Consider the following 13837-nt stretch of genomic DNA (forward strand, 5'->3'; position numbering starts at 1 on the left):
TCTCCTCTTGCAGGTGGGTCTAGGGCACAGCAGGCAGCGTCTCTGCCTCCACAGGGAAGCCAGGAGGTGGCAGAACCTGTGTGCCTGACATGGGGCTCTGTCCTCGGGCCCTCTCTGGTCCCTGGCCCCAGGCCACATGCCCTGGTGAACTGCCGCTGGGTCCAGAAGGCTGCACATGGCCATGATGCACTCGGCTGTGACATGGACACTGCTCGATTGACCTGCTATTTCATTAGGCATCTGCTGTGAACCTGTTCAGAACCCGGGGAACTGAGCCACCTTTACAGCAGGTCTTAAAAACAGCCAGTGTTGGCTGGGCTCAGTGGTTCATGCCTGTAATCCCAGCACTTTGTGGGGGCGAGGTGGGCGGATCACCTGAGGTCACAAGTTCAGGACCAGCCTGGCCAACATGGTGAAATCCTGTCTTTACTAAAAGTACAAAAATCAGCCAGGCATGGTGGCATGTGCCTGTAATCCCAGCTACTTGGGAGGCTGAGGCAGGTGAATCGCTTGAACCTGGGAGGCAGAGGTTGCAGTGAGCCGAGATCGTGCCACTGCACTCTAGCCTGGGTGACAAGGCGAGACTGTCTGAAAAAAATAGAAAATTAAAATAAAAAAGCCACTGTTCATCATTTTCTTTGGCAAAACAGAGTTTCAGCACAGAGTTAAGAGAGAAAACTGTAGGCCTATGCCCCATAGATGAGACTTAACGTCTCCTCTGCCGACATCAGCCCTTCTTTATAGAAGATATTTCTTCATTTGTTTCAGATAAAGAAAGCACTCTGAAAAAACATAATACATGTCGCTGCAAACATTTAAACCATTACCTCATTGAATGTGATAAAGCTAACAGAATATTACAAAGTTTGCAACAAATAAGTGAAAAATAAATTGCCAATGCAGGGATAGAAACTGCCATTCATAGTCAGAAAATCCATAATTAGCTCTAATGAACATTTAAAGTCAAAGTTCAACCCAACTTTTTCGGTGTTTACCCTGTCCCATCAATACGGTTCAGGGCACCCATTTATCACAAACCCAGGACATCGGGCCAGGAGCGTGTCCGGGGCTTGCCGACAGGAAGTCCCCAGCTCGCCCAGGCCTCTGACCACAGTCCTTGTCAAGAGTATGTCTGTCTCATCTGAGAATGATGACTCCTTGCCTCTTGCTAAAAACAATTAAAATACTTTTTACATATTTATAAACAAGACTGCCAGGAGTGCTCATTAATTCTGCATTAGTGAAATGCAGCCACTGGCTGTGAGGCTTGTGCTAGGACTGCAGACATGGGCAGGAGCCCTCCATCCCCCGGAGGCCACGGCACAGCCGGGAAGTGGCCTCCGCTGGACAAAGCCAAGCCCCTGGGGCACCGAAAGGTAGATCCGGTGCAGGCCACACAGGAGACCCAGACCCCGGCTCACCTGCGCCCTGGCTGGGGCTGCAACGGTGGGACCCGAGTCTCTGAAGGCAGCCTGGGAGCTAATGGGCAACGGAAGCTCCAGCCACCGCCCATCAGGCTTCCACACCAGCTGGCGACCAAGGCGCAGCGACCCCCACGTACCATGCAGGTTCCGTGCCTCTCACGGGGCGGCTAGTGAAGATGGAGTGTTTGCAAATGCTATGAAAACAAGCTCTCTACTTCAATTGGAGTCTGGTAATGTGATAAATGGCCGCACCGTGTCACTTAGCTTGATTTCGGGAGCTGAGTTCTGATAGCAGGCCCACTTTGCAAACACAGCCAACTCAGGGCGGGGGCAGACCACTTCTCACACATTCGGCAAGAACAACGTGTCCCGGAGGCACTGTGCAATCACAAAGCCCGTGTTTGTTGAGCGGGGTCCCACCTCCTGGATGGAGCCGCCGGCTCGAAGGCTCGGGATGACTCAGGCCGGGGCAGAGGCTGACAAGGCAGCAACACAAAGCTGCCATTGGAAATGCCTCCATCACTTTTTATTTGCAAACAAGTCAGATGGCCGGTAATTTATCATTTCCGTAATCAGGTGAACGACCAAAGCACACATCATTAACCTGGTCATCTGCACCCAGCTCCCTCGTGCATCAAACAGAACACATTCCTAAAACGTCAGTCACACAGACCCGCAGTAAGGGACACGCAGGAGCATGCGCTCTGCTCGAGACAGAAGGGGGAAACGCACAAGCAGTGTCCACGTGAGGCCCCAGGTGGCAACAGGGCCCTTCTCCTGTGCTGGTTCCAACCGTGTCGTGGGCATGACCACAGGTGCCAGCTCCCAGTGCGCCCCAGGGGGATCTCCGTGGAGCCTGCCGCCGCATTCTGCCACTGGGAAGGGAAAAAGTGTTGGGGGAGGAGGTCACAGTCCACGGCCCAGGGGAGCCCTGACTAAGGCCGACTGTGCTTATCAACAGCGACTCAGGAAAGAGAGTGGCAGCATTTGGTGGCTCCCATTTCACTGAGACAACATTTTGTTATTTCTACAGATAAAGTGTTTTCACCTCCAGTTTTTGTTTTTTGTTTTTTTAATGAAAAAAATCTAGGAGCAGAAAGAAAAACTTCATAAGATATTGTTGGTAACTAATCTTCAGGTCTGCAACAAAACAGAGAAGTTCATTTGTTTTAAATGAGAGTTGAGAGATTACCAAACCTGAGTCCCCTCATGCGCAGCCCACTCCTTCCCCAGCTGCGAGGACCAAGACCCCAAATGAAGGGCACGGCCTTGTGCAGGAGCCCAGGGGCACGCAACCATGCTCACCTGGGCTCTGACACCCTGCAAGGGCCAGCTGCAAACATCTGTGCTCTCTGAGAACAAAGCTGAGGACGTCACAGAGGCCAAGCCTGATGCTCCGTCCTCATTAGGGTGAAAGCACCTGCCCGAGCTGAGACAGGCATGTGGTTCCCAGCCTGATCTTTCAGACATTTCCTCTGCCCTTGTAATACAGGAGAAATGAGAAGACACTCAGGCTCACAGTGACTAATAAGTGACTGAAGACATGAGCCACTGGGACACGCCAGGTCTTGTGAACTTACAACCCCACACCCTCTCGGCTGCTTCACACCCAAGAGAAACTCCTGCACACACACACACGTACACACTCATGCACACAGATGTACGTAACCCACATTTATATACACTACAAACATACACATGTAATATACACATACACATACAAGCATACACCTGCAGACATCCCTATGTCCATATACACATGTGGAATGTGCACACAGACCTCTCTCAGAGACGCCGGAGCTCTCAGGAGACGGGCATGAGAATATAATGGCAGGACCTCTGAAAATGTGCAAATGGGTAAATCAAATTTGAAATATCCTATGATAGAACCCGATACAGCAAGGAAAATAAACAGATCAGAGTTACAACCAAAAACACAGGTGGATTTCACAAAGGACGCTGAGAAAGAGGAAAGTTCCTCAAGCGTCCCCTGGCTTGATACCAAGATCAAGACATGGTCAAAAAGAGTGAAACAAAGAAAAAACTGCGACACGACGATCACTTTCAGAAGGCAGTGAAAAGATGAGCACAGAATTCTGCACAGTGGTTATCTGCGAGCGTGGGTGACAGGCTAGGGGGTGGGCTTGGGCAGGTGCACACAGGAAGATGGAAAGGCACGCTGGGACTTCAGAGGTGGTTGCCATTTATATTAATAATAATAAAATAATGAGGGAAGAATGAATCAGTGATTGGCTGTGCCTGGGCCAAGGAGGACAGCACAGCACAGTACGAGCAGAGGACTGCACAGCCCCGGTTCTGCCCCGGCGTCCGTCAGGAGGCAGAGAAGCCCAGCCCAGCCCAGGCCCAAACGATGGCAGGTGTGCTGGGAATGGGCTCTGCAGCCCACCCGTGGCCACAGTCCTCTCCCTCTGAGAGGTGACCACCATCTTGAATGGTGCTGAACAGAAGTAACAGGCAAGATGGCAGAGCATGGCCTCGGCATGGAACTCTCATCAACGCTAGCTCATCCACCTCACCTTTGGAAGCTTTTCCCCCAAAGTTATATTTTAGTTTATTCTGAATGCTACATAATAATTCACCATAAAAAAATACTGTTATTTGGCCAGACACAGTGGCTCATACATATAATCCTAACACTTTGGGAGGCCAAGGTAGGTAGATCACTTGAGGTCAGGAGTTCGAGATCAGCCTAGCCAACATGGCAGAATCCCATCTCTACTAAAAATACAACAACGAGCCAGGCATGATGGCGCATGCTTGTAATCCCAGCTACTCGGGAGGCTGAGGCAGGAGAATCACTTGAACCTGGGAGGCAAAGGTTGCAGTGAGCCAAGATCGCGCCATTGCACTCCAGCCTGGGCAACAGAGCAAGTGAGATTTTTGTCTCAAACAAACAAACAAAACCCTGTAATTTATCCATTTCTCTGCTGCACATAAAGACTACTTCCAATTATTTGAGTATTATAATTGATGCTATAATAGTCTTCCCTGCATGGTGTTACTGAGCAGGTGTGTCAGAGATAACAAGCACCTGGGTACACGGGTACTGAGTGTTCACACAGACATACTATGCAGGAGGATTTGCTGGGTCACTGCAGACACAGGAGGATGTGCTGGGTCACCGCAGACACACACCTTCCACATACACACATGTAACACACACATGTACACATGAATTAAATATGCATGCATATGTATATAACAGCCTTGCTGTGTCACTGCAGACACGTGCCCTCCACATAGGATAACACACACGTGTGCACGCGGATTAAATGTGTGTGCATATGTATATAATACACAGATGGTCTTCCCGTAGACACATGCCCTCCCAGGCATCACTACATTGCCCCCTCCCATTGCCATGGAGACCCCCCAGTGGTCTCATCAGGGCAGTACCCACGTTCCACATCCTTGCCATAGCCCAGTGCCAGCCTCTAGTTTTTGCCAACTAGAGAGGTGTGAAATCAGACCTTATTGTTTTAATTTGCATCTTCATTACACTAGCATAGTTAGGCATCTCTCCATCGAAATGTGTGGCTGTAGTAAAACGCACACAGTGTAAACTTTACCATTGTACCCACCTTCAGGTGTATAGGTCAGTGGCACGCAGTCCGCACCTAACGAACACCTGCACCCATCACACCATCCATCTCCAGGATGCTGTCCACCTTCCCAACTGACCATCTCCAGGATGCTGTCCACTTTCCCAACGGACCATCTCCAGGACACTGTCTACCTTCCCAGCTGAGACTGTTTCCGACCAGCAACAGCTCCCGTCACACCATCCGTCTCCGGGACGCTGTCCACCTTCCCAGCTGAGGCTGTTCCCGTCCAGCAACAGCTCCCGTCACACCATCCGTCTCCGGGACGCTGTCCACCTTCCCAGCTGAGACTGTTCCCATCCAGCAACAGCTCCCATCACACCGTCCGTCTCCGGGACGCTGTCCACCTTCCCAGCTGAGGCTGTTCCCGTCCAGCAACAGCTCCCGTCACACAGTCCGTCTCCGGGATGCTGTCCACCTTCCCAGCTGAGACTGTTCCCGACCAGCAACAACTCCCTTCCCACTCTCCCCCACCATGCTGTAGCGGCTGCCAGAATTTCCTTCCTTTTTAAGGTTGGGTCATAGTCCATGGTACTGCTTCCGCATTTTGCTGTTGTGAATAATACCGCTTTGAATATGGATGTGCAAATATCTGCCAGAGACTGCTCTCATTTATTTGGGATCTGTACCCAGAAGTGGGACTGCTGAATCAGATGGGAACTCTATTTTTAACTTTTTGAATAATCACCTCAATGTTCATAGTGGCTGCCCCCTGGCATATTTCTACTGACGTGCACAAAGGTTCCAACCCCCTCCCATCCTCACCAGCACCTGCTATTTTCTGTGCTTTTTGACAATAGCCACCCTCATGGGTATAAGGTATTAGTTCAATGCAGGTCCTTTTAAACTGACAAATGAAAATGGCAGTTTGGATCTGCATCTCCCTAAGGGTTCGTGGAGCTGGGCGCTTTATCGTGTGCTTGTCAGACTTCTCCACGCCGTCCTTGGAGGGAAGATGCTTATTCAAACCCCTTTCTGACTCAGGTTGGTTTTTGTGGTTGCTGTTGTTGAGTTTTAGGAGATCTCTATATATTCTGGATAGTAATTCCTTATCAGATTTATGATTTGCAAATATTTTCTCCCATTCCATGGTTGCCTTTTTACTGTGTTGACATTGTCTTTGGCTGTACAAAGTGGTTGTGCTTTAATGAAGTCCGATTTGTCTCTTCTTTCTTTTGTTGCCTGTGCCTATGGTGCTGCATCTGAGAAATCATTGCCAAATCCAACGTCATGAAGGTTCTGGCCCATGTTTTCTTCTAAAAGTTTTATGGTTTTAGGTCTTTGACTCATTTTGAGTTAACTTTGTACATGATGTAATGTGAGGGGCCAACTTCACTCTTCTGCATGTGGGTATCGGCGTTCCCAGCACCACTGGCTGGAGGCTGTCCTCTCCCACGGTATGCTCTCGCACCCTTGTCAGAGGTCACCTGGCTGCCCAGGCAGGGTGGGTCCTGGCTGTCTCCTCTGCTCTACTGTCTGTGTGCCTGCTGCATCTCTTTTTAAGATTATTGGCAATTTAAGTTTCTTCTGTGAACTCTTTGTATCCTTTGCCCATTATCCTGTCTCATTTTGTAGATTTTTAATTTTTTAAATATAATTCAGAATTATTTGTCTCATCACCTTCTCATGCCCTCCCCTCTCCTCCAAACTCTGTTACTTCCGGGCTACGAGACTCCACATTCTCCTTCCCTAGATATCCTCCGACGACTTGGGAATAACAGCACTCTGGATCTGCTCAGGGTACCCTATGAGCCCTTCCCCTCCACCTCTTCCTCCCGCTGGGGTGGCCCATCCGTCCCATCTTCCAGCAGGCAGCTCTTGTGTGCACGGCATGGAGCCTCCTAAAGACCAGCCTCCCAGCCTGGTGGCTGCACAGTCCCCACTTGGGTCTCTCGTGACAAGTCCGACCTTTCAGGACTCGGGACCTACTCCACCCTCACCCTCCTCCAGCTCCCATGGGAAACCACGGATCTCTTCAGGTTCCTCCAGCATCTTGTCCATATGCATCCTCCAAACATCCCTTCCTTCCACAGGTTCTACAGAGTACAGAACCCTGTCCGTCTCTAGCCTTCCGCATGTCTGCACTGCCGCACACCCACCTTCCTCATCTCCCTGTGGGGCCCCCGCCTCTTCCACAGCTGTGGCCCCCTCGGTCTCTTCTCTGCCGGGCACCAGGGTGGCCTTTTCTACATGCACTTCCTCCCAGCCACGTCCTGCCTGCCGCTGCACCTTCTCCCAGCCACGTCCTGCCTGCCGCTGCACCTCCTCCCAGCCACGTCCTGCACGGCGGCCTCCCCAGCTGTCCTCTGGCCCTCACGCTCCCGGCTGACGGAGCTCCAGCCCCACTGGCCATCTGGGCCTGAGGAGGCCACGCCCTTCTGTCAGGAGGGTACTTCTGCTGCCTCCCCCTTTCCAGCTTCTCACATGAACCCCCTGCTGCTTCAGGTCTCTGTTGAAATGCAGCCTCCTCCAAGTAGCCCTCTTGATTGCCTGCTCCGGGCAGAGGCTTGGCAGTCCCAGTCCCCAGCCTTCCCTTCAAGGCGCTGCACATTCCAGTTCTCACTGGTTTCCTCATCTGAATTAAAATTTAGGGAAGGAAAACCCCTGCGGGCAGGCATGTGGCCTGGGCACCTCTGAGTCCTCCACCACCATGCCCAGGTCAGGGCAGGCAGGAACTCCACGGCTCCTGGGCAGTGAGAGAGGCACCACACCCTCTGGGTGCCCGGCTGAGCAGCAGCAGCTCAGGAACACCGGACAGAACCCTCAGCTCAGGTTTCAAAGCACAACCCAAAGCACAGGCTCACGGTGCTCCCGAGAAGCTGAACGCACGCGCAAAAGTCACACTTATTTAACCCTATCACAAAAGCAAGTCCCAAGACACCTGGTTTTAAAACAATTTAACAGATTGAGTAATAAATCAAAGCAAAGTTACGATAACATTCATTAGATTATAAACAATAATAAATGAAACAAAGCTTTTGTTTAAATCAACGTAGAGCTTCATTGATCTTTTCCTGTATAATGAACTCATGGGCGGCCGAATCAACTGGACAAGGCGGCGTCCTCACTACTGCCCACTTTCCCCAGTGCCAGCCACCCCCACGCAGCACGCAGGGGCTGTGACCGTCCACTCTCAGAGGAGCTCCGTGATCATCTCAAAATGAGAGCTGACTTATTCACAAAGCACTGACTTTCCAATTTCAGCTCCTGGGGCCAAACACGGGATGACGGCACCAAGGTGTCCCCCTGTCTGACCTCCCGCTGAGCCCCTCTCCGGGCTGGCTGCCGGCGGGAGAGATGCACACGTAATCTCATTCTGCCTCCTGTCCGACAGCCGACGCTAGAGGTTAATTAAATTGGTTGTCCATTGTATTCATCCACTTACAAAGCTAATGATATTCTGTTCCTGAATTAAAGAGCATTTTATAAAGCGTGCCCCATGGAAGCCGGCGTTCTGCACGTGGGGTGCTGAACCCTGTCACAGCTCCTGGATGTAGTGTCCCCAATTAGGCAGCCCAGGAAAGACCGGGCCTTCATCTGCCAGGGTGGAACACCAGTCATACTGACACGAGGGTAAACAGACCACACAACAGCCGCGTAATCGCCCTCACCGGCCACGATAAATTCCACCAGACGAGTGCACACGTTAACATTTCCCATTACCACGGTGAGGAGCAACTGAAATGGAATGAGACAGCCTGTAAAACAGCCTGCAGTGGGCTTCTCCAAAGGGGGTACATCTGAGGGCAGCGAGGTGACCAGCAGTCCTGGCTTCTCGCCTGCGACTGGTGCTAGGCTCTCTGTCACACTGGGGGGCAAAGTCATCGGCTGGTCTAAGGACACCCACCCTTTCTGAGAGAATTCAGTCACCACTCACATTCCACAAACAGGCGCCCAGCACGTTCTCCTTTCTCTGTGCCATATATGTTCTCAGACACGTAAGATAGATGAGTGACCAGATGGCCAGAGCCCAAGACAGCGGCGTGGTGAGGGGGCCCATGACAGAGGAACCCCAGTGGGCAGGCTCAGCTCTGCACCCAGGCAGCATCCACAGGACCTCCGAGACGGATGTGATCTCGGACGGGCTCTGGAGAGACAGTGTCCAGCCATGGACCTGCGGAGGCTGAAACAGCCTCAGACACCCCAGGGAGGCATCAAAGGTGACTGAATGTAGGTCTGCTGTTCAGGACAGATGCCTGGGTGACACAGGGGGTCACCACGTGGAAATCTGTGGGTCTGCTGCTCAAGACAGATGCCTGGGTGATGCTGGGGGCCACCATGTGAATGGGCCTCAAAGCTGGGACAGACTCACCCTGCCAAGGAGGAGCTGGAGCCAGAGAAAAGGGCGGGGTCAAGCACTGGACTGGGGCTACTACTGGGGAGAGACAGGAGCAGGTGAGAGCCAGCAGTCAGTGGGGCAAGGAACCACAGCGGAAACAGGAGGGGCTGGTCAGGGGCTAGGACAGGACCTTGGGCACGTGGCATCTTGGAGCGGAGTCAGGAGGAGGGAGCAGCCACAGGTGCCCAGGGCTGCCATCTCATCGGGGCACAGGGAGCGGACTGGCCAGGACAGCAGTCTGTAGGCCGGTGGCGGTTTGGGCAGCCCTGTCCCACACAGTCACCTGCTTGTGTTCGGCACATTATCCTGGCCTTGCTTTTCAAAAGGGAAATCTCTATGGACTTTTGTCTGATGTAACATATTTCACGAGTTGATGCCAGACAAAAAGGAAAAGCAAGTAAACTCCCCATGCCTCTTTCACCCGGAGGGTGGGGAGACAGGTGGAAAGGTCCCAGCCCAGGATTCACGGTGTGTCAGACAGAAGCCTCGGCCACAGAGACGTGATGCCCTAGAGCCTTTCCACAGGTCTTATGAAAAACGAGGCTGTGCGAGGAACCGAGTTTCCCTGTGGTGCACACGAGTCATTTTAAACCTGTACCACCTAGAGATTTTCCTCTCAAAATGAGATTCATTTGCAACACAGATGCTATTTTTTTGAATAATATTTCACAAATTGAAAATTTCAATGAACAAAGAAAAATATTGGTCTTAAAATAACTAGTTTTAATTATGAAATGTATTAAGTTATATTTTTCTATGTATAAATGATTATAAAAGTAAATCAATAAACTTTTATGCCAATTAAATTATGTAAGGAGTTTGCATCCTAATTAAAATGGCTCTGAGTCTTATCTTTTGTCTTCTAAAAATCATTAGCTTTTCAATTACATTTCATGTATACATGATCTGGAGAAACTGGTTATGTGCATTACGGATATAGAATAATTAAAGTAAAATGCACTTTAAGAGATGGCCAACACTGAACACAAGCTGTTTACAAAATACCTTCTGCCAGTACAAAAGCTCAGGGCATATAAAACGCTACTCAAAAGCCTTAATGGAGTTTTAAATGTCCACTATATTGGGAAATGGCCATCTACTTCTGTTTCAAATAATTTAACTTAGTTTCTGGTCCCCAGAAATGCTAAAACAGTGGTATTCCAAGGGCACGCACTCCCTCCAGACCCTGACCAGGGTCCCAGCTCTCCGCGTGGGAGTCCGTTACCTTCATTCTCCCAGGCACGGCAAGGCCCCTGGAACACTCACTCCACGCGCACCCACCCCTGTGCTGAACTGCACTTCTCTCGGCATTTTACACTGCAGGAGGCGCCTCGGTTTACACACCCAACGCTCACGCCATTTGCCCGCTTCCCCCACTGCCTTGGTATCTCATTCCTTTCTCGTCTCTTTGACTTCATCTGAGATCATTTGCTCTCCGCTTGAAGTACCTACTGTCTTCCATTTGAGTTAAAATGCCTATTTCCCCTTCAATCTTAGATGTTTTGCCGGGTGAGACCTATGCTGACATTTCCTCCCAGGACGCGGAAGACGCGACTGCACCGTCCCCTGCGGTTGCTGTTTCTGCAGGAACGGGAAGGTGGCCCGTTGGTGTGACTGCAGCACACCCCCATGCTCTCTACGGTTTTCTTGATTTGTTATAATCTGACTGGGTATGAGTTTTTATTTTTTTGATGCTGCTAGGGATTCACTGGGATTCCCAACCTTCTGGATTTTGGGTATGGAGGACTGAGGGGGCCCAGAAGAGGAGTAGGCTTTGCGACAGGTCCAGGCTGCTGTGCCAGCTGCTCTGACACTTGGGCCATATGACCCAGCAGATCCAGTGGTGCTTGAGGTGTCCGTGGCAGATAGAGAGGGTTTGGAGCCTTCGGCAGGCCCTCATAGGTGAATCACAGCGCAGACCTCTAGGATTCTGGAAAGAGGCCCTGCCATCTTCTGCAGATAACGACTCTCCTTTTGAGAGACAGCTCTTGGCCTGTTACTGAGATTTGGTGGATACTGAGCGTTTGCCTATAGGTCACCAAGTCATCATGTGACCTGAACTGCGTGTCATGAACTGGGTGCTTTCTGACCCCTCTCGCATAAAGCGGGTCGTGCACAGCAGCATTCCATTATCAAATGGAAGTGGCATATACGTGATTGGCTTAAGTCCTGAAGGCACAAGTAAGTTACATGACGATGTGGCTCAAATGTGCATGGTCTCCACTCCCGTCACCTGCCTTCTCTCCCCAGCCTGCACCGATTCTTCACTCCTGCCACCTGCCTTCTCTCCCCATAGCCTGCACCGATGGCCTCATGGGGAGGTCCCTATGATCAATTGACAGAGGAAGAGAAGACGAGGGCCTGGTTCACGGATGGTTCTGCGTGACATGCAGGCACCACCCGACAGTGGACAGCTGCAGCACTGCAGCCCCTTTCTAGGGCATCCATGAAGGACAGCAGAGAAGGGAAATTTTCCCAGTGGGCAGAACTAAGAGCAGTGGACCTGAATATACACTTTGCATGGAAGGAAAAACGGCCAGATGTGTGATTATATACTGATTCATAGGCTGTAGTCAACGGTTTGCTGGATGGTCAGGGGCTTTGAAGAAGCATGATTAGAAAATTGGTGACAAATCTGGGGACGAGGTATGCGGATGGACCTCTCTGAGTGGTCGAAAACCGTGAAGATATTTGTAACCCATGCCAGCGCTCACCAATGGGTGACCTCAGCAGAGAAGCATTTAAATAATCAAGTAGTTAGGATGACCCCTTCTGTGGACACCATTCAGCATCTTTCCCAAACACCTCTGTCATTGTCCAATAGGTCCATGAACAAAGTGGCCATCGTGGCAGGGATGGACTTTCCCCATGGGCTCAGCAACATGAGCTTCCACTCACCAAGGCTGACCTGGCTACAGCCACTGCTGAGTGCCCCATTTGCCAGCAGCAGAGATCAACAATGAGTTCCTGATATGGCGCCATTGCTTGGAGTGATCAGCCAGCTACCTGGTGGCAGGTTGATTATATTGGACCTCTTCCATCATGGAAAGAGCAGAGGTTTGTCCTCACTGGAGAAGACACTTACTTTGGATATGGATTTGCCTATCCTGCATGCAATGCTTCTGCCAAGACTACCATCCACGGACTCACAGAATGTCTTGTCCACCATCATGGTATTCCACACAGCATTGCCTCTGACCAAGGCATTCACTTTACGGCTAAAGAAGTGCGGCTGTGGGCCCATGCTCATGGAATTCACTGGTCGTATCATGTTCCCCATCATCCTGAAGCAGCTGGATTGACAGAACAGTGGAATGGCCTTTTAAAGTCACAATTACAACACTAACTAGGTGACAATACTCTGCAGGGCTGGGGCGAAGTTCTCCAGAAGGCTGTATATGCTCTGAATCAGCGTCCAATATATTGTCCTGTTTCTCCCATAGCCAGGATTCATGGGTCCAGGGATCATCAAGGGATGGAAGTGGACATGGCACCACTCACCATCACCCCTAACGATCCACTAGCAAAAGCTTTGCTTCCTGTTCCTGCAACATTACGTTCGGCTGGCCTAGAGGTCTTAGTTCCAGAGGGAGGAACGCTACCACTACAAGACACAACAACAATCCCATTAAACTGGAAGTTAAGATTGTCACCTGGATACTCTGGGCTCCTCCTACCTTTATGTCAACAGGCTAAGAAGGGAGTTACACTGTTGGGGTGACTGACCTGGTGTATCAAGATGAAATCAGTCTACTACTCTACAACGAGGCTAAGGAAGAACACACCTGAAATCCAGGAGATCCATTAAGGCGTCTCATGGTAGTACCATGCCGTGATTAAGGTCAATGGGAAACTACAACAGCCCAATCCAGGCAGGACTACAAATGGCCCTCAGGAATGAAGGTTTGGGACATTCCACCAGGAAAAAAAACCCATAACCTGCTGAGGTGATGCTGAAGGCAAAGGGAATACAGAATGGGCAGTAGAAGAAGACAGTCATCAATACCAGCTATGACCACGTGACCAGCTGCAGAAACGAGGACTGTAATTATCATGAGTATTTCCTTCTTATTTTGCTAAAAACATGTTTGCGCATGTATACACCTGTACTAAGAAAATATCTTCATTTTATTTCCTTTTCCTTTATCACGTGACGTAAGATTTATTCACTTCATACTAGCATTTAAGTGTTGTTAACTTTATGAAATACTATTTGGGTTGGGGATGGGTTTTGAAATGTGAGGACATGAGATCTGGGAGGGGCCAGGTGGAATGATTCGGTTTGGCTGTGTCCCCACCCAGATCTCGTCTTGAATTCCACATGTGGTGGGAGGGACCCTGTGGGAAGTAACGGGATCATGGGGCAGGCCTTTCCCACGGTGTTCTCATGGTGGTGGGTGGTCTCATGAGATATGATGGTTTTATAAGGGGGAGTTTCCCTGCACAAGCTC

At 50.5% G+C, this 13837-nt stretch overlaps 1 protein-coding gene across 4 annotated transcripts in view; it reads right to left on the bottom strand.

Moving 5' to 3' along the window:
• The window catches only part of INPP5A (inositol polyphosphate-5-phosphatase A), a 236686-nt gene that overhangs the window by 87256 nt on the left and 135593 nt on the right, over window positions 1–13837 (bottom strand). Inside the window, exon 1 of one of the 4 annotated variants that reach the window (XM_033209260.1) lies at window positions 7147–7170. The exons of the other annotated variants lie outside the window; for them this stretch is intronic. Coding sequence (XP_033065151.1) covers window positions 7147–7155 — 9 coding nt within the window. The 5' untranslated portion in view covers window positions 7156–7170. Of the gene's footprint in view, window positions 1–7146; window positions 7171–13837 lie in introns of those variants that run through there. 4 annotated transcript variants of the gene reach the window in all.

Source organism: Trachypithecus francoisi, unplaced genomic scaffold (assembly GCF_009764315.1).
Source record: "Trachypithecus francoisi isolate TF-2019V2 unplaced genomic scaffold, Tfra_2.0 Lachesis_group9, whole genome shotgun sequence".
Classification (NCBI taxonomy): domain Eukaryota; kingdom Metazoa; phylum Chordata; class Mammalia; order Primates; family Cercopithecidae; genus Trachypithecus; species Trachypithecus francoisi.